Source organism: Trachurus japonicus, chromosome 15 (genome assembly GCF_045865225.1).
Source record: "Trachurus japonicus isolate A0001 chromosome 15, Traja_1.0".
In the NCBI taxonomy this organism is placed as follows: Eukaryota; Metazoa; Chordata; class Actinopteri; order Carangiformes; family Carangidae; genus Trachurus; species Trachurus japonicus.
In genome coordinates, this window is record NC_140921.1 from 20,174,085 (window position 1) to 20,195,813 (window position 21,729).

Sequence of the window (21,729 nt, forward strand, 5' to 3'; positions counted from 1 at the left end):
CTAGTGCAGTTAAAATTAACGGTATATCTCTTTAAAGGGATAGTTCAACATTTTGGCAAATTGGCCCATTGCCATAATCGCTATAGTCATAGCAGTAGGTTCATTACCTTTAATTGTAGGTGTAAGCTATTTTCAGTACGGCGGAGCGCAGCAGCTGGCTGCTCAGAGCTACGCTATGGAGGCTAACGGAATTTCTTGGTTTCCCTCATTAAACTCATCAAATTCAACATCCCAAAACTCCACAGCGCTTTTGTAGACAAGTTGTGACCTGCACAACCACCACGCTATGAGGTAATGACGGAACGATACGAAACGGAGCCGTTTTCGAGGTAAATACAGGGTAAATACGGAGACTGCTTGCTGAAAAACTGTCCCTGAACGCAAACGCGCATCAGCGGTTTTGTATGAATTTACCTCGAAAACGGCTCCGTTTCGTATCGTTCCGTCATTATCTCATAGCGTGGTGGTTGTGCAGGTCACAACTTGTCTACAAAAGCGCTGTGGAGTTTTGGGATGTTGAATTTGATGAGTTTAATGAGGGAAACCAAGAAATTCCATTAGCCTCCATAGCGTAGCTCTGAGCAGCCAGCTGCTGCGCTCCGCCGTACTGAAAATAGCTTACACCTACAATTAAAGGTAATGAACCTACTGCTATGACTATAGCGATTATGGCAATGGGCCAATTTGCCAAAATGTTGAACTATCCCTTTAAATAAGATGTCAGAGGTGAGGCAGTTTCTGTGGACTGAGGATGACATGACCTCTGACTGACACTACTTATCACCTTGACCTCTTCCAAACATTTTTCCCTTCATACCTAAGAACAATTAAAAACAAAACTTTCACATAGTCATAGCCAGTGATGTCATAGCTTGGATGTGCAGGGGAGGATTATTCCCCCTATTTTTTTTTATTTTCTATTGAGGTCAGCTTATTGTTTGGGATGCAGATAACAATATCCACCTTGCCAAATGAAAACAAGGATAAACAAAGCCTTTTATAACTGCAGTATTGATGAGCCAGCATAATGAAAGGATAGAGTCGAGAGCGAAAGACACATTAACACTGTTGCCTGTATGCGTGTCCCCTGGGGTGTTTATGCAGAGTTAACATAGGCCAACATCTGGAGAGTAAGAACGATCTCTGGTTTTACTTTGGCTGTCTGATGTCAGTAAGGGAAAGTCAAAGTAAGACATTCACTATATCTGAGCAAAAATATTTACTCTGATAAGGAAAATTACAGGGATGTGGAGAGTGATGCGCTATTCAAGATGATGCGAGATAGAGAAATGTTCTTCTTACCTCTGGTTTGGCAGGGTTGAACGCCACACTGAGCACTGTGTCGGACTGTTTTTGGAGTTTGTGGAGGTAGCTGCTGCTTCGGATGTCATACACATAGGCCTAAAAAGAATGAGATGGCCTACATGAACAAAAGCAGGAGTGAAATGTACCACACAGTGATGTACAGATGTGGGACATGATGACCCTACATAATGAGTTAAATTGACCCACTTAGTGAGCTCATTATAGGTGTATATTACATACTCATACAGGAATACAGTACATACCATACAAAATGCAAAAACACAAACACATTGAAAGAAATGTTGCTTTAGGGATAGTTTCAACTTTGATGGAAACCCTTGGCTGATCCTGTTTAAGTTTTGCAATCATTCTGAGTTTGAACTCCATCACACAGATGTAAAAGCCAAGCTCTATGCACGTGCAGTCAATTGTGTGTGTGTACACAGCTATGCCATGTCCATTTTTTTTTTTTTTTTTTTTTTAATTTTTTTGGGGGGCGAAGGGGGGGGTCAATAATAGAGTATCGAGTCTGAACACCATAATAGCTTACTGTAAATATTCTCACACTGATTACAGTTTTCTTGATGATCACCAGACATTTTTGACTATGTTCAGAGATTGGCTAGACAATGAGACTTGGCGCATGATGATATCAGTAATCAAACACATAAAATCATGCAACATCTGTGCCAGAATCAGTTATCCCTGCTGCTGAACGAGACCCAAATGAGCCTGGAGTTCAGGAACTAAGTCTGGATATCGAAACAATATCCAACATTTTTCTCACTGACAAACAAACTGTGTATCAGAAGCTGTCACCAAATAGTTTCCTTGCTAACAAAAAATGGTCTAAAGTTAGTAACATTTCCTGATTTCCCTGCTTGTAAAACTGCTTGTGTTACGGTAACTTTAAACCATGATTCCAAAAACTGGTGTTTCACTGCACATCTGGCTGAAAGTTTCAAATGTGATGTATCCAGCAACGAGCATCAGTGATGGTCGTGGGTTCAGAAATGTTCTCTGTTGCACCTGTAGGTTAGCCCAACATGTGATTCTACATCAAGTTCAACACATGAAGTTGTGCTTTAAACGCAAAAAAAATCTTTATAAGCCGAATGTGCAAGTGTATAGAAGCATCATTGCATGCTGCAACACTTCCTGTCTGCAGTAAATCCAGAAGGCATTGCAATAAAAAAGTGTTGGCTATTGAACCTCTTCACAAACTAATAGCACCATTGAGACTAATTGAAAATCCACACGAACCCTTTCACATAGTTTACTGTTATTTTCTGATTTGAGGCAGTAAAAGCCTTGTTAACCGATCCTTTATTTGTTGGTGTAGATTTGACTCTTAGCACCAACTGCAAAAAAAAAACCCCAAAAGAACATTTGCATACTTGAAACAACACTTAGATCTGTAATATTAGAAAATGTAAAAGTGTCATCACCTTGTTAGCACAGTTTTTTTTCTATTTAAGTAAAATCTGTGACTTTTAAGCCTCATTTGTTTGCTTCACTGCCATGAACACAGATAAAAATAGCTGTGGGGATGTTTGTTACCAGACGGCAACACATCAGATCCCTGCAGCTGTTTTATATTATGTTTCCCTGAAAAACGCTTTGTCAAAAAGTCCATGGGTAGAGTGTCTCCTGTCTGAGGCATATGACGTGTGTAGTGCCTAGCAAGGCATTAGATACTTGGAAGGAAAAGTTTCTGGTATGCTCAAATATAACAGAGATCCCCAGATGTATCACTTCACAGTATATCAACAGTAACTGAAGCAGAGAGCCTGAGGTATGAAAAGTGAGAGAGTGGGCATACATCTTGACACTGCCATCCTCTAAAACAATCAGATGATAAGAGGTAAGGTCAAAGCAAAGGAAAGCAACACATATCTCGACTAAACATACGACAGGTTAAAACTGACCACAAAGAAAGCACATTCAGTTTCGACTGTTTTTGGCCTTCTGTTTTTTGGAAAATGTGTAACATGATCTAGGGAGTCTTTTTCGAGTATTCATGTTTTTTTTTCCTCCATGATTGCTTTTTGATATATTAAGACAAGTACAAATGTGCCTGGCTTATAGAAGTCTCTGGGCAGCTACAAATAAATACGGTGTAGCTCGCTACACTATACTCTCCCGATTTCTGCGAAACGTTGGAAATGTCCGATGTCGACAGAGATGCTCTCAAATGTCCACGTTATGCGCGGTAGCCATAATTAATAACAAGCACATACGGCAGAAAAGAAGAGAGATGGTTAAGGAAAAGGGAGGCAGTCCTCTGAAAATGTCTTGAAAGGAGTAAAAGGCACTGTCTGGAAAAGCAATTAAACAGTTCTGCTTCAACATGAATGCTGAATTTGACCTCTATGGAAAAAGGCTTGATTCCAAATAAAAATCTCTGAGTCAAGCACAAACAAGCCTCACCTAAAATGGAGATGGAACTGATAAAGATATGTTGCTGTCTTTCTCATTTACAAAATCAAATGCGATCTAAAGGTTTAAAGCATAAATAAACATGGTAACTTACTGTCATCGATCACTCATCAGAATACTTTGCTGCTGATGTGAATTTCTGCCCCAATTTAACACACATGGCAGCATAAACTCATCTGCCCCTTTACCTTATGGTATTGTAAACTTTTGTGAAAACATCTGCAGTCCCAGATGTTGTGTTGCTTTCTTAATGGCAGATTCATCAAAGTCTTGACAAGAACTCGCCTCTAATAGAGTGACATATTTGTTAGCATCTTTGTGAATAATACACAGTGTTTATGCTGTGGGTGGATTTGATGGACAGCCTCTTAAACTGCTTTGTCATCTCATTCAGTTTCATATAAATAAAAAAATGTATTATCATAATAATCGATCAAATAGTGCTTACACAAATCCTGACCGCCTGGGATAGTTTGGCTAGAAAGGTAGAAAGAAAGGGAGAATGAAACACAAACTCTATAAGGATAAACATATCAAAACTTACACAGTTATCCTCAGAGCCGGAGGCAATGAACCGGCCGCATGGTGAGATGGCAGAGGAGCATGCATGGCAGCGATTTAGATGGTTGTCATAACGTCGCGCACACCTGAGGAAGTGATGCACACAGGTTAACAAACTCTATGAACCTGTTGACATTATCTGGTGAAACTACATTTTGGTTCAGTTTCATTTATTTCAGTGTTGGCTTTGTTTTGTTTTTTTTTGTTGTTTTTTTATTTCACTCAGACCTCTGACTGTGAAATAGAGAGGGTCAAGTGAGATGAGAAGTGAGATATCCTACCCAGACTTTGCATTTTACAAAGATCTGAAACCAGCTGAAGACAAGGAGTTTAGCATGACTCAAGTAAAACACAGGAAAAGACGACGTAGTAGATGACGAATGGCCCCCACGTGCAACTTCTGCACTGTTTCATTTGGTTTGCAACAGCATGTAATGTCTTTACAATGCCACTAACAGCTAGTTGAGCTAGGGTTTCTATATGGGCTGGCATTCTGGCTCTGGTGAGAGCTTGTCATTCACATTCACATGCTAATGTCATTAAGCTGAGGCAAAAGTAGGTCATATTCACTGGTGAATGTGAAGAAATTTGATATACCCAGTCTGAGAGAGTTCTTTAAATATACACAGGGTGGACACATGGGAACACATTCATTTAATTGCTAAGCAATAAACACAACCTTTATGAATCTTACAATGTTGAACTGTTATTAAGACTGAGTCAACATATTTTGTGGTGCAGTATTCAGTGGGTCATGGCTGCACTGGATCTACCCATGCAGCCCTCAAAGTAAATTTGGCCAGGACTGACAGCTAATGCAGCCACTAAAATGGGAAAACAAGATTTGGCCAATACCTATGAGTGCATTATGCTCATAAAATACCCTGTAAAAAACTGATATCAACATCTTCTTTGTTGTTTTCACTCATCTGTTTGCTTCTCTCCTACTCTCTGTGCTCACATACAGTTTTCTAATACAGTTCAATTTCCAATAAGTTTGAAATAGTTCAACAAATTCAATGCTTCCTGTAATTGTTTCAAATTAAAAACCCCTTTGAGGTTTCAGTGGACAAAATCCCTTTATTTCTTAGCAGGGGTTTTTATAACTGCACTGATGTGCTGCTTAAGTGTATTGTCTCACTGCCAGTTGCTAGTGTCCCTGTTGTTCAGATGTTATTTAGATCTGCTACTTAATTTAGCTTAGCAGTTACCAATTGATTCTCTCTGTTTCCTTCCTCTTTTCTGCTCTCTCTGCTTGGTATGTTTCACGTTTAGTTATTCTTCTCCCTCCTTTAAGAATAATGGTGCATATTTTATTTGCTGTAATAGAGGCAAGGCCCTGTGAATTGGAAGCTCTACTCACTTTGCTTGCAGTTCAGTCCAGCCACATACCATATTTACACCTTGTCAAAAAAGTCTCTCAATGTAGCGACATAATGTGCTAATTTGGCAACACTGCAGGCTGTTAACACCTGTTAATGACTGTGGAGCTGATGGATTAGTGCTAAACCATTTGCAAGAAGACAAAGAACCAAAAACATTGAATTTGATGTTTAGAATATTTCATTGTGTAAATACTTCTGAATGTGACCAGGTTAGCTTGAATTATAAGTATAACAAATAGCGTTATATTATCTCCAGTTTGAACTGCTCATGACAAAAATAGAAACAAATCTGACCTCTGATCATTTGGATGCATAACAAGATGGATGAGACATATCTGTTTCTAAATCCCAATCAGTAAATCTGGAGGGTCTGCAGCAGAGCTGACACAACCTGTCACTACCACACTGACGAGAAGCAGTTTAAAAAGTTTGAGTAAACACTCATCTGGTTTTCTAGGTCAGAAAGTGGATCTAATGTTTTGACTGAAGGAGCGGAGATGCTGGGCCGAATCCCACACACATTCTTCGCTTTTTGTGAGTGATGACTATTCGGCATTTGCCTGATGACTAACACAGGTTGCAAAAGAGGGTCTGATTCTCTTGAGTGGGATCCTATGTGGTTCCTGAATGCACCTGGGTATTCAGTATCAGTCATCAAGGTAATCAGCAGGCTAATCATGGGTCATTATTTGCAGCCAATATATTTCACCCAATTTACCTGTGTCAGTGCAAATCAGGTAAACGCTTGCTTTTTATTGTATTATTTGATGTTATTAAATATAAATAAATCTAGTCATAGAATGCATTGCTCAGCATGAAATTATCACATGATGGAAATTCCAAGAGATTTAAGGGGGATACATCAACAGGCTAAAGAGAAACAGATCACCATCTGTTCTCTCTAGCTTTACAGTCCGTATCTGAGTGGATCTGATCTTTAACCATGCAAAGGGCTGGTGTGTAGATCCCTAAACTGGAACCTTTTCTACAATTGCACCACATTTAGACACTTTTATCTGGAATTGTAAAGGGTAAGTGAAGTGTGGGGGGGTTGAACAATAAACTGTAACCAATCCAGTGGTTTACATAGTTTATAAACGTGTGGAAAACCATTACCCTCATTCAATCTTTGATGGATACACACGGGTATCATGCATGTTTATGCTTCTGTCTGAAGAGGAAAGAGCAAAAAGTGCTGAGGATTCTCTGGTGACAAAGCAAAATAAAATTAAGATTGAGTTTCAGAAGTTTCCACTCAGTGAAATGTACATTTCCCATTGTGGTTTTTCTGGAAGCTCTCTAGTTTGATCAGAGACAAAATACAGTATTAACCCCAACTTGGTCTGAACTTAGGCCGTCTGTATGTGTAGTTGTGTATAAAAAAACGTTATCATAAAGTCACTCGATAAACAACTCAGATTGCAAAACACTACATTTTTTAGAATGTCAAATTAACATTACCAGTCAGGTTTTAACCACGTGATCATCCTTACTGATTTACATCACTACACTTTGCCTGCAATGAAAATTCTATACAACTCCTCTTGCTATTCAAAAAGCTTGGTTTTTACATTCAGAGATATTTTGTCCTATAACCTCTGCTTTCAGTTCAACAAAATGTGGAAAATGTAACTTAAGTGTCAAAAAACTATCTACATATCAACAGATATGAGATGGAAACAGGATGTTTCAGGGTTATGCTCTGGTAACTCTGCACTGCTTATTCAGATATTGCTCTAGCTGTGTAGATTTAAAACAAAACAAAAAAAACAAAACAAAAACCCACTCAATGCCATGAATTAATTTCTTTTTCACCACTGATAAAACTTTTTTCGTGCTCCTGTTGCCAAGTTCTGAGCAATGAATATATGAAAATGTTCCATTTAGAGGAAATAGCTTCACGGACTAAAATAATTTTATTATGATGAGGAACACCTTATGTAAGTTTTACCAATAACACACGTTGTTCCAAGAATTTTTATATTGCCTCCATCATCGTGAAGAGAAAACTGGGAACTGCATTAATTGCTTCCATTAACTTCAGGTCTCATATAAAAAGCACAATATAAAAACGTTTGGTACTAAGACACACAAGGTTTATCAAAGAGGGAAACAAAATTAAAAGGGCTGAGAAAATGAGAAATATCCTCCAATGTAATATTTTCATACATCCATATGTTTAACCTCAGAGGAACCGCATCTGCTGAGGAAGCTTGATGACAGCTCTCAGAAACAGAAGTTGACCTGGAAACCAGGCACAAATATTTATCAGATAGCAATAAGGTTTTGATGGAGTCTTGGATGAGGAGTTAAACATGGAAGCAATCACAGACATGAAAGAATGAAATACTCAATAATGCCTTCTACCAGGCCAAAAAGAACATTCTGAAATCCAACAGAGCCTACTTGAATTATCTGCCTTATAAGGATATCTGCAACTGAGGGCCAATGCAAAATATCCTAAGCTACGTACTTTGGAAATTGAACAACTGCTGATTCACTCATCAACTTAGGAATGTTTTTCTGAGAAAAAATGTGTCAGTAATTAAAGGGTACTTTTTGCATTCCTTGGAATAGTGGAGGAATAGAAAAAAGTAATGGTTTGTTTCCTTAATGTGCTTGAACATAAATTGCTGCTGGATAACAGAGTTGATATATGTAGTAACCCTTCAACCAGAGCAAGGACTTAGTAGGATCTTTTTAAGTTATGTGACAGTATAGTGGGAACAAAACTACAAGTGAATACATTATTATTATTGGCAATTAATAGAATCATGGATTTTACTCATCACATCAGACATAATAAGTCTGTCTTTCTGTTGGGAACATAAAAAAGTACACAAATATTACACAAAAACAACAATGGCAATATGTTATAGAGTTTGCATTTAGGCTCTACCATGCCTGACTCTGAGTTGAATGAGGAAGTAGTTTCACAATTATGTGTCAGTCATTTCATGTCAAAATCAAGATAAATGTATTAGATATCAATGACTTTTTGCTGTGGTTAACAGTCCTTACAGTACTGTAATGCCACAAATGTTTTTTTTTAGTCTGATTTTCCTTTAGTAAACAGGAAAATACAGACATTGCTGTTCCAACATACCTTTCTTGCCATGTTTTCACATTTCACAAATGCAAACTAATGACAACTGCAGCAGAATCGACAAAATCAATACCAACCTAAGTGTACGGAGATCCCAAATCTTCACACCATCTGTGACTGCACTGGTGAGGAAGAGGTTGTATGACTCTGGTGCCTGAGTGCTGAACATGGAGCCCTGTGAAGTATACAGAGGAAAACATAAATGTCTAGTCAGCAGATTCTTTACTGAAATGGGTTGTAAATCAGCTTCTCTTATCGTCCAGTGCTGGACTATTCTGTTGCTGTGTATCTTGCATTGGGAAATAGTGTTCATATTATTTATCTGACAAAGCAAACACATTGGGCAGGGAATAAAACTGGAATTGTTCATTTGCTTTTGTGTGTCATATTCTTTACATCTTTCATCATTTATGAACCACACTAAGATTGACACTAGCTGTAAATACATAGAGGTCCCACTACACATCACGCCAGGTTACCAGAAGATACAATCAAGAGTGTGTGTGTGAGTGAGAGAGTGGGAGAGCAGCGGTGGGGGTGTTTTTTGTTTAGATTTCCATTAAGAGTGTGAGAATGGGAGTCTGAGAGGGCATTTCCAGTTCCATTTTCCATGAAGTCCTCTGCTCTGATGAGTTCCAGGTGAATTTTGCAGAAGGGGTGATGGAAATTTAAAGTGGGAAAAGCTGCTTCGTATGCTAAAGTTCCTGATGTTTGGTACGCCTCGGGACGAGAAAGCAAGAACGGAGAGAAGAGTGATGTTATGTGTGCAGCCTCCAAGCAGGGGCAATCCCTCTGATCCGCAGGTATTAACCCTACAGCAACCAAAAGCCCTCAGGCACCCAGGCGGAGGACCCCACATTGACGCAATAGCCAGGCTGTAACAACACTCCGAGGCTTTCCACTATGCATGGAGCACAATAGCTGGCGTGACAAAGAACAGGCACTTCTGGGCAGAAGGAGGGTTGTCAGCTGTGTGCCAGAGTGCATCGCAGTTGAATGAGTTAATGCATTTAATCCATGCTACTAGCTGCAGTGTGTCCAGATAATCCAGACTGGCCTGAGCATCAACTATGCACAGGTCAACGCAGAAGTTAAAACCTCAAGGTCACCAGGTACAAGCCTGTGTCTCGCATAAATACACCTTTCCAAAGGGTTATATAAGCATCAAATTAGTTAAAACGTCTTTCATTTTAATGATCAAAATGGATGGTTTTGTTGTGATACATTCATGTGACTACTGGTATATATGGAGAGAACCCCGGACCTTCAGTTCAATGTAATGCGATAGCTATAAGGAAAAGTAAAGAATATGCAGAGCCCCAGACTTGAACGCATGGATTTATTACTGATATTACAATTTCATTTTGAGTGATGCAGTATTACATTCCTCATAACACTATAATGGACGTGGATACAGGCCCAAGCTGTCTACTTGTTAGACACCAGCAAATTGGGCCCCATATTGGTCCAAGACAGTGATGTGGGAGTAAGGCCACATAAACCCTAACTGCATCATGGAACAGTTTTCATCCAGCATTGAATCTCCTCCTGCCATCTCCTATGGCAGTCTTAATCCTGATGCACCAGGGATTTACATTCAAACACTCAGTAAGATGAATGATACCGATGATGGCATGTCCTGTCCGTCTGTCATGGAAACATTTGGGTAACCAAGACATTTTTTTTTTTTTAAACCATGACCTTTTTCATTCACGCCGCAAACTAACACTTTTATTCCCCCAAAGACGATCTGTGCCTTATGTAACTCGCACAACACTCATAGATGTCTTATGTAACTCCACAACATCTGCCAAATACTAGACCCTTCTAGAGTAAGATGGAAGATGGGGCTCACACTACCAACTGATGCCAAGTCAAGCAAATTCTTCTCTGTGTGGGTTAAGACTATATACGTCACGCAGTCTGCCTGTGGAGAGATAAGAGGTCTTTGCCTTGATCCTTCACGAAGGTCAGAAGTTATCACAAGTTTTCGTCCAAACTGGAAAAGTCTGAAACTTATTTGACAAAAGCTCAAGAGCATAAGAAAGTTGTATTTGTGACTTTAAAAAAAAATAACAATAAGTGTTTGCTCCATGATTGTAATAAAGTGGTATCGTCAGGATGTTGCAGCATGCACTGCTTACATGTACCAGTCACATTAGAAGTAAAAATCAAGTTTTTCTTTCTTTCTAATTTTCAACAATTTCTTATTTCTAAATAATCTGTGCATGGAGACCAAATACAGAATGCATTTGTTATCATCTCATAAAGATACTAAATCTTAATAGAACACATACGATAAAGAGAATATAATTATGATTGATTATATTAAATTTCTACTTGGACATTCATAGGAACATTTAAAGGCCTCACCTTGTTCTGTGTAATGCAGTGAATGGCTCTGCTGTGGGCATTGGGCAGCTTTGAGGCAACTGCACTCTTGTTCATGTCAAACACTTGAATGGATCGATCTGAACCACACAGCAAAACAATGTCTGACACAGCTGTCAAGAAACATAATGGCAACTATATTTTAGAAACAACAGGCCTGCTGTTAATGAGATGCAATGCAAGTTCAAGCGTTCAAAATGACTCTCCTGAGACAGTTGACACTGGGGGCCAGCACTGCAAAGTAAGATACAACATATTTGATCCATAACTAATGGTGGCTCTCCCTCTGTCTTCATGGGCCAACAATAGAAGCTGGCGCTGAGCTGGTTGCATGGCTGAATAAATTATTTTGATTTTATTGTGTCATTAGAAAACGCACGTACATATAACACACTGTTTGCTTTCTTGCAGACAGCTTCAATCATTCCATGCTGCGATGCAAAACTATTTTGTTTTTAAATGTTGTCAGCAAGTTTTAGTTTATGCAGAGTTGCTTTTCTACTAGTCAGGTTTTTTTTTAATTACTCTAAAATAAGAACAGACAGTCAGTTAAAACCACAATGAAATATTATATATTATGTATAATTAGTAGGAGTAAAGTAATTTATATTTTTCAGTTATAACTTTAAATGTGTGTGTATGTCTTTGTGAACTTAAAAAATAAATCATTTCTTTTGTGTGGTGTAAAGAAGTTCTCAGTTAGATCTTTAATGATATACAAGTTGGCCAAGTTCTTCTCATTGTAATCACTGTGTAGCTATTTTCTATTTGGCCTGCGCACAGAGGTGCAAAATAATTTCCGACAGGATCTCACTCATCCAAATGCAGCTCAGTTCAGTGGATTTATTGGAAAGTAAATATGTTGTAAACCTTAACAAGGGGTTAGAATGCAGACATTCCTGAAAAATTAAAGACACCTAAATGAGTTACAGGTAAAATCAGCCGCCCTGTGGCGAAAGCTGAAGACTTTATGAAGCACACACTGATTGCTGTGGTTGACATGGAACTGGTCCAACCAGATGCTCAGAGTAAACCCACTGAAGGCATGGGCTTACTTTGCCCTCCCCAGCATCAGTGCAGTCTAGACAATAACACTTCCTGTTTCATGAATAACAACAAGCGAAAAGGATACAGGAGAAGAAATCATTGACTGCAGACAAGGCGGTGATGTCGGTCGTTGATGTTGTCATACCGCAGCTTGCCAATTTGATGACACTCCGTTGCTGATATCTAAGAAGTGAAAGAAATTGCATTGTGTTTTCAAGGTCAGTCTGACACGTCATTGTTGCTCTCTGTCTGAACTAGACAGCTGAGGGAAATAATTCAGAAGGAGGAAATACCCTTTACAATGGATTTATGATTTTGTTTTTACTGACTGGTGACAGTTGAAGTATTTCCCATCCATGAGATGCATCACATGAATTACTACCGAAGGAGAAAAACATGAACGAGCAACATGTACTGCTAGAAAAGGGTATGGGGGGCATTTATTGTCATTGTTCTGGCCTCAGTTATAAACCCTGACAGCTTACAGTACACAGTAAGCAGTTGAGGTGGTAATGAGTGTCAGCAGTGACTGTGGTAGCAGCTAAATAAAGCCAGACCCCCATCAAATCACCATTAAAGCCAGCTTCCTTAATAGATTACATAAAACAGACTAATCCTTTGATCCTTCTATAATTCCCCTTTTACCTGCATTGTAGTTTTGCTGCACTAGTACAAAGTATTCCCCCACGGGATGGTTTAAAGACTTGAAAGTCTACAGTACACCATGGTGATTGTGTAACACAGAATGGTATGAAGCTTCTTATACAAAAGTCCCAAATAAAGAGGTCAGTACCACTGCTGTCATTACTTTTCAACAATTATCCCGTGACCTCTAGGCAAGAAAAGCTAAGAAATATAAGAAAGCAACAATGCAGTGCATTGATTAGTACACTGATATCCTTACTTCTTTTGCAAAATGTTTCTACAGCCAAAGAGCTCATTTGGGGTTATATAATGTGACTAATATGTTAATACCACAGGTTAATGTATAATTTAGGGGCTTGATAGAAAAGGACCATCTTAAACTCTCCAAAAACATGGCATGTCTGCTATTGTGTGCTGTGTTAGACCCACAACTGAGGTTGCCCAGTTGTGTGAGAAACTGGAACTCTACATTTACGTTAATTCTACATGTTTTCTCAGCATAGCATAATGTAATAATCATCAAAATAATTACTCTCACAACCAATAGCTAGTTCATGTATCATCATCAGCTTTACAGTATGTGTTAAAAGAGTTCAGAAATTGAATATATAGTAATCACTTCATACCTCCTGATGCTGTCACGCGTGGTGTCCACATTATACAGGTACAAGCACAGAGAGGGCCCAGATGCAAAAAGCAGAAATTTGTCAAGATAGTAGAACTGAGCACCTCTTATGGGTTTGGAGAACAAACTGTCACCCTGCAAGAGAAAAGAAGACAGACAATAATAAAACTCTTTGAATTAATTAATAATGCTGTGGGAAAATATGCTATCAAAATATCAGTTCATTTAATTCAATGAGGCCAAACAATAAGAAGACATATTATCAGCATCTGATTTTCTTTTTCGTAATAACTGAGATTATAATTAATGCAAACCCATACACTAACGGAGACAACAACTTTGAAAAAGTATGATCCTGAATACTTTTGTTTAACAATGCAGTCCATGTTGCTGAAAATGATTAAAAGTAAAGTCACAGCTGCATTCCAAAAGTATTGAAAAACTGTTATAGTTAAAACTGTAAATCTCGATAGTTTTTAGTGTCTCCTAATGATGGATGCCATGCTAAAATGGGGTAATCTGCATAGCCTGCATTGTAGAGTGCAATCCCATCAAATGCAGAGCAATAAACTTGTGGGCAAAAATGGCAGACCATTAAATCTTGAATGTTTGTTCAAGTCAGATATCGCTGACCCAATTTCGCAACCAACAGCTCCTCATTTTTGTCTACCCACAGTTGATAGAGGGGTTTTTCATACCATGTGGAAAATGGAAAAGAAAATCTGTTACAAAAAAGGTGGGAGTTAACTCAGGAAGAGGCATCCTCATAAGAAACATAGTGTGTGGCTTTCCTTAACCCAAATAGGGCATAGTTAGAGTCTGTCAAGGTAAAAGAAGCAAGCATATGAACCATCCTGTCAGATGTTTTACTCTGACCTGGTTTATAGCTGTGGCACAACTACCTTATACCTAAGGACTTCCAGTGCTGAGAAATCTATGTGGTCATGTTGTTTCTTGATTATTTCATGTAGAAATAGCGTAAAGCTACTTGTAAATCTGGCACAGCCCGGCAGAGCTCTTGTCCCCGAGAAGACCTGCACTTGTTGCCAGATTGTTTCACAAGAACACCAAGCAGTCAAAGGCTACAGGCCCAGCCAAGTTCAAATCGATCTCACTGTGTGGAGCAGAGCTGGGATGGTTAGCATCAGCAGAGGGGACACCCAGGATTTTGATGACGGACCTTTGTTTCATCTTGGCATGGGAAAAGCAGTCACACTTCTGACTGTCCTGTTAGATATGATACCTCGTGAAAGTAAGGAAGGCCTGTGTATGATCAGAGTTTTGGATGCTCTGAGCCCAGCAGATGCTTTGAATGACAAAGGTGCTATCTCTGAGCCAACAAATACACCATTTATCATTGCAATTAATTTGGCTTTCTCTATTTAATTCCATGAGGCTATTCCATTAGAAAAGGAAAAAATGAATTTAACAACCTGTATATCAAAATAATACAGAAATTCCCCTACGGGGCATCAATTATAAAAGAGTTCCTAATGTGTTACAGACAAAGCATATTGGATCATTTTCATCATAGCATCTCTTACCTGCATTGCGCCACTACTCTTTACATCACCCTTGACACACAACAGTTTGCAACTTACAGAATCCAAACTTGAGACATTAAACTTTGACTACATCTCACTAAGAACAACAAATGGGAACATGAAGGAAAACATTGTGGATACAGTAGCAACCACTGTTTTACTGTCATTCAAGTGTGGTATCATTGCCTCATTTGCAACACTGCAATTACAGACATAATTCTTCAAGTAATCACAGCCGTCTTAAGACAGGAGAGAGAGTGAAAAATGTGTACAGCATATGTCTGTAGTTGTTTGGTTTTACTTGTGAACCAATTTGAGTTTTTAGACCTTCAGAGGGAGGACATTTTTGCAATATGAGGTCACTCTGGCTGGTCCTCATTTGGCTGTTTTTTTATGGTTAGGGCTTGGGCTTAGAATAATGAGTGAGTGAAGGTTTGATTAAGGCTTAAGGTAGGGCATGTAGTGGTGACGGTTAGCATGAGGGTGACAGAGACTAAACATAACTCGTAAAGAAAAAAACACGCAAGTACAAGGGTGAGCCAGTGAATGCATGGGACATTTACCATGATAATGGCAGGTTCTGTGCCGTCATGGGTCCACACTCGTAGTGACCGGTCTTCTGAGGCACTCAACCACCACTGTCTGTTGAGGCTCCAGCTAACACTGCTCACTGGCTTGTTGTGCCCTGTGTGCAGAGGACAGATAAAGCGTGTGACTGCAACATTTACTTTTATGGATCTTAGAGTCGGGGCAGATGGAAGAGGAGAGGCTCTCAGTGACCCACTGGTCAACTTCTGTCCTCTTATCTCTGCTGCCCCCTTGTGGAGTCTGCATTTCCACTGTACTTGATGCCTCAAGTGGCAAACAGATGCTTGATGTGGTGGTGAAAGACACACCATTCAAACGCATGGCTGACAAAAACACTGCGGGTACCCAGTGCACATACTGTCTAACCAGATATATTTAAAGGTATGGATACTCATATTCGCCGCATGCACCTGTGTAGACAGCTGGACTGCCAGTAAGGGAGGACTTGTACAATAGCACTGAGCTGTCGCCAAGACCACACAGGATTTGTTTTCCGTCACCTGGGAGAGAAGGAAACAGAATAGTTTTATAAGGATATTTTGGTCAACAGTTGATTCTTCTTCTTCTTTTTTTTTTTTTTTTACCAAAAATGGAAATGCGTGTCTTTGCAGGAAGAAAAGCAATTTGTGTTGAACCATTTACCATGTATATGATTCTGCAATAATAATATACATTCATACATATAGGCAGAGGAAAAATACTTAGGAATATACATAATAACATAAAGATTTTTTGAATGTCCAGTTTTTCAAATAAATCATTATATTATGTTTTATAATTTTTGGTCAGAGTGGCAGCAGCAATATTGTTTCACCTGAATACTGAAGGCAGTTCACTGGTTTGTTAGCAACGCTGAGGTTAACATGTGGAACAGTAGGAGCTGCACCGTCTGCTGGATAATCTCTGATCAGCAAACCTCTAAATGACAAAAAAAACCTCAGTACTTATATAAAAAAACAACATTTTAAAACTTACCCAAAACTGAATTTTAAATGATGAAACAGCTTACTTCGTTTTGTTAGCCTTGTTAGAGGAGGGATTCTTCTGAATATTTGTTTTAGGTGAAAACATCGTCATTCTGAAAGGCAAACACAAAACAAAAATCTTCTTCTGATGGCTCATGTATCAGGTCGTCGTATTTATAAAGCCTCATTTCATCCTGGAGAGCGATATGTTGTTTGCCAGGTTAGCCTGGAGACTGCTGGAGGCTCCTGTTGCTGACAGAGTGGATGATTTGTCATGTTGAAAACTTGAACATCTATGTGTGAAAACTGGCAGCGAGGGAGATGGCCAATCAGATCCATTGATGAGACACTGAAGTCAAAATCTAAATTCTAAGGACTCTTTCTTGGACTGTCAGAACATCCTCTGTAAAGATCAACTGCTCTGACTGTCCTGCAGTCTGCACCAGCGTCATCTGGATGAGTGTAAAACTAACTAAAACAGGACATGGTCTTTGGTGAAGATCAATTTGTGTGTATGATCTATCCTGAGTGTTTCACAGCACAGTGCAATAAGGGCTGTGACGGAAGACGGTGAAAGTGTAAAGTTAGCACCATTCAAGTAGTCACTTTAAGAAAATAAAGAAATACAAGGAAAAGGAAAAACAGAGATCAATTCCTCCACTCACTTGGATTTACCTTTCTGTTGCTCTTGACCCTCACCCAGTGTTGGACAACTCAATAAAGTCTAATTTGATTTCCTATTAGGGAAAACAAGTTACTCCATTAACCTACCGTGGGGCACTGGTGTATCCAGATGATTTTACTTTTGTGTGGAAAACCAGAGGCTGCTCCTTTGTTCCTCCTTTGTGCCAATCAAGGCAAAGACAAATTAATACACATTGCACAAGTATAAATGACATGCATGTAAACACAGATATAAGATACTAAAGTAAGAGAGTCCCATTTACAAATCAACAGTCATAAGAAAGTAGTTTTACAATATGGGTCAAATATTAAAGTAAAAGTTTGTGTGTTATTTTCCACCAGGATAAAAACTACTCATTATACTGAAGTGAATTTCATGAATTATACTATGAAAGGAAGATACAATATTATTGGGGGACCACAGTGTTGTAAGGATTATGTGCATCAGCCACAAACTGTAGGATGGTTCATTCTGCTCGCTGTCAGTGCCTTTACTATATTACAATGAGCTCACTTTTTCCACAGTCATTAAAATGTGTGAGGCTTTCCAAAAGCCTCCTCTGTCAAATACAAGCGGCAATTTAGGACTTAAGTTGCATCAGGAAAAATATATTGATTTGGCTTACAGCTCATGTATTAACACTAGTTTATTACATGTAAGTTGTAAAAATGTAATGAAAAACATTACATTCATTTGTCGATGGATAGACCAACAAAACAAGTAAACCTGGACAATGCAACTGTGAGAATGAGTGGCAGATGACATTTGAACTCCTGACATTTAAAATCAGTGTCTGGTTCCAACCCTCCCAACACAACAATGAATGTCTTATCTGGAATGGTTTTTCATATTCGTTGAGTACCAATGTTGACTGGCTTTAATGATGTTGCCTGCCTTTAATGATATTTGATATCATTAAAGATATTTTCCTGTAAAATACATTTGAAATCCAAGAAATATTACTCTGTTCAGTTGTTCTTTCCTACTGTAGGTAAATGTTACTTATTTCTTAATCTGTATGTGTTTATCTGTTATTTCCAAGGGAAAGTACTGTTGGTACTATTTATACTGTGTTGTTTCTGTAAAAGTAATTTAATTATTTGCTTCCATACTTCAATGTTGTTGTTTTTCATGAGGACACCTGCACCAGGTGTTTACAAAGCAAATCTACAAGGTTTTATGAAACTGGCATTTAACTTGGATCAAATTGGTATAGTTCCAATCTTTGTGCCACTTAAGGCTGAATAAGCTTTCATATTGCAATTATTTTTGACACACATGTATTGTGATTGCCATACGATTTTCTCAGGAGGGGGGTGTCAAACAAGTATGCTCCCTTATGTTTGCAGAATATTTTTTGTAGGTTGGAACATCTCTATCGAAGTCATTCATAAAAGGCATTGTGCACATTTTACCTTGACTGAAAAAAGAAGAAAAAGAAATTTCAATAATATTTCAATTAACTGTTCAGCCCCTGCGCCACTGGTCAGTCCCATGTAGCACCTTCTACCACTCCTTAGGGTTAGGCTTTTGTGTGTGAAGTGTAGCAGCAATGAAACCTGCTTTTGAGCCAGAACAGATTATATGCAATATACTCAGCATCTTAGGCCAGAAATCTAATTACCTGGTAATACAATCACTTGGCGTTACCCAACAGCCCTATTGACCCCCTGCTGACATATAATGGTCATTTACTTTTATGGGGCTGTAAAAATCTCATAATTTACGCTGACTTCACACTAGATGCTTTTTGAAGCAAAGTGAGAGTTTCAGACAAATTTCCAAGTCAAGTCATATCTGCGTAAAATCGTTTGCTGAGTGCTCCATTTACAGCTCTCATTGTGTAAAACTTAGCTTAAGCTGTCTTAGCCATTTGCCAGAGTAAATAAAGTTTCACAATACTCAAATTCTTCAATCTAGCTCACCACATTAGGATGTGAAAGAGGTACAAAGAGTGATGTTGACAGCAAGGACATACAGTATGGCTAAAAAAACCTGAGTGGTTATTTGGCTGTCTGAGAGGACAACACTTGGAGGATGTTCGTTACTACGTTAGTGTATGTTAATTTTTAAGAGGTGAAAATTATTTATTTAGCAGTTTGGGCTGCCTGTATTAGAAGGGATGAGACTCATAGATTTATGCTACAACAAACTACTAACTCAGTCAAAAAATGGGAGATGGCAAAAGTCAGACCTCCCTCTGAGTTGATGGAATGTGGCCCACGAAAAAGACTAAATAATTCAAGCTTCTAAAAATACAGAAGTATAAACCATAGCAGGTATAGCACATGACTCTATGGTATTATTTTGACTGCAACCAGAGTCTGTGGTATGAACTATTGCCTTACTGAGCTGTGAAAAGTGGGACACACAGGAGGAAAAAGGAGCAAAAGTAAGTGAAAGGACATGGCATCTGATCTGAAACCAAAACTAGAAGTACTAAACAATATGATACTATAGTTGCTATAAAACAATTGAACAATAGTAAATAGCAGCAAACATTTTTCATTCAAACTGGACTGATCAAAGTGTCACTTTGTTGTGTATTGTGTAAGTGAGCCCTGAACATGCAGTCAAGGCCATTCAACACTGATTGCTGTTTTAGTAGTCCATGATACCAAAATAACTTAATCCAGGCACTTATGACAGGTGACATCATGCAAAAAGTAATAGCACCTCATTATCACCATATTGAAAAGCCAACAGTCCTGTTTCACTTTATGATTATGTTACATGGCATTGTGACATGACCAGAGCTATCTGATCTGCACTCACAGTTCAGACTTATAGTGGGAGAACATTTTCCTTTCCAGGAGTCTCAAAGGTTTATGGTGTAATTTGTATACAACTCTGCACATACCCGTAACAATGCAGAGATGCATGAGCGCAGCATGGTGGGTAACACAAGTCTGTGAATGTTTGTGGTTTTTGTGGTCGACATTGTAGTCACGCAGCAGCACTTCGAGACTCCTGTGAAGATCTCCTACATAGTCAGACACTGGCAGCTCCCTTCACTCCAGCTGTGGGGAGTTGGCTAATGCTGGCTTTGTCAGCACTAAGAGTAACACATAAACCTGAGTAAACTGTAGATCTCCAGTGAAATAGTTTTAAGCAGGCAGATCCTAATGACTCACTAAAGACCCACAAATGGACTCATTTTACCTTGGAATCCACTACCACAAGAATCATCCATGCAGCAAACTGGGCTAATTATTAAGTATTTATCACTCTCAAATGTTTTGTACTCTGACTTCTGCATAATTTCAAATTTCTGCCTATGTGGCAAATGAAAGCCGAGGGGAATCTAATTATGAAGGCTACATCAACAACCCCTACAATGCAAAAGGATGGAATGTTTTCCATCCACTATATTTACAGATAATGAAGAGGTTCTCAGCAGCTTGTGTGATACCCAAAGAGGCTTTATATAAACCTACAATAAGTACAATTTAAAAAAATTGTCTGAGGCCAAACAAAACAGATAGCGAGCCAGTCCTGGAGTGAACTATAAAACGGGTCATACTTTTAAAACCTAGAGCCGTCAAACAGCAGTAGCTCCCTTTTTATTTTATGTGCATGAGCACAAGTGAGAGGTGAGTGAAGACTGAGACGATGACTGGGATGCTGACCTTTCTTTTTGGGATGACTGGGTTCCTTCTTCTTCTTCAACTCAGCATTCAGAGGAGATTCGTGCAGCAGAGGAGAGCTGCAAACAAGGGAGGGGTGAAATGGGGAGGGGGGGGGTTACTGGAAATGAAGGAGCTTCGCAGCTTTTCCACCGTTATGGATTTTTAGTTCCTCTTCTTCTCAGTACCATGATATTGTTGACTCATGAAAAACCAGATGGCAAGAATGGCTATAATAGGCCAAGTTAATATGGAAAATGTCGGAGTCAGGAGTCATCGGCGAGAGGCCAACTGGAAAACAGGCCACACTCATGTGTCCTATTGCTGGTGAGGTCAGGTGACCACTGTATGAGGGAAGGTAACAAAAGTCTATAAATGCAGGGTTTCTGCAAAAGTTAACAGGCTGACATGATTATGCTTTGGCTCATAAATTACACATTTGTGAAATTGCAGACACATAATGTTGATGAAATTATTACTATTTATTGCTACGGTTGGAATTTTGCTAAATAATCATTTATGAAGGTACAGCTAATACCTGAATGAATGTCATTCCTTCCCTGGGGGACAATTTTAATTTTTTGGCATTTATACAGTGTTGCTATTGTGAGAGAAATGCAAGTAGTTTTCTGGACAAAGGAGCACATCCAGTAAGGCCAATTTTATTTAAACTAATGCAGATTTATAGTTTAGATATGTGAAAAAAAAAAAAAGTTCACAGAGTTAAGTCCTGCACTAAGCAGAGCAGTTCCTGGCTGGAGACAAATGATTACATGAGCCACAGAGAAGCGGTTGTTTTTTTTGTTATTGGCAGCTA

The 21,729-nt window shown here is 38.8% G+C and overlaps 1 protein-coding gene across 3 annotated transcripts in view; it reads right to left on the reverse strand.

Annotated features, from left to right (window-relative positions):
- wdr27 (WD repeat domain 27) overlaps positions 1–21,729 on the reverse strand; it is a 50,655-nt gene that overhangs the window by 23,016 nt on the left and 5,910 nt on the right. For all 3 annotated transcript variants that reach the window (XM_085800338.1, XM_085800337.1, XM_085800335.1), the window contains exons 12-23: positions 20,916–20,992; positions 17,373–17,442; positions 16,646–16,714; positions 16,451–16,554; positions 16,047–16,136; positions 15,612–15,733; positions 13,506–13,639; positions 12,320–12,417; positions 11,170–11,291; positions 8,874–8,971; positions 4,289–4,391; positions 1,303–1,401 (exon numbers count right to left, since the gene is read on the reverse strand). In XM_085800338.1, coding sequence (XP_085656464.1) covers positions 1,303–1,401; positions 4,289–4,391; positions 8,874–8,971; positions 11,170–11,291; positions 12,320–12,417; positions 13,506–13,639; positions 15,612–15,733; positions 16,047–16,136; positions 16,451–16,554; positions 16,646–16,714; positions 17,373–17,442; positions 20,916–20,992 — 1,186 coding nt within the window. The remainder of the gene's footprint in view (positions 1–1,302; positions 1,402–4,288; positions 4,392–8,873; positions 8,972–11,169; positions 11,292–12,319; positions 12,418–13,505; positions 13,640–15,611; positions 15,734–16,046; positions 16,137–16,450; positions 16,555–16,645; positions 16,715–17,372; positions 17,443–20,915; positions 20,993–21,729) is intronic.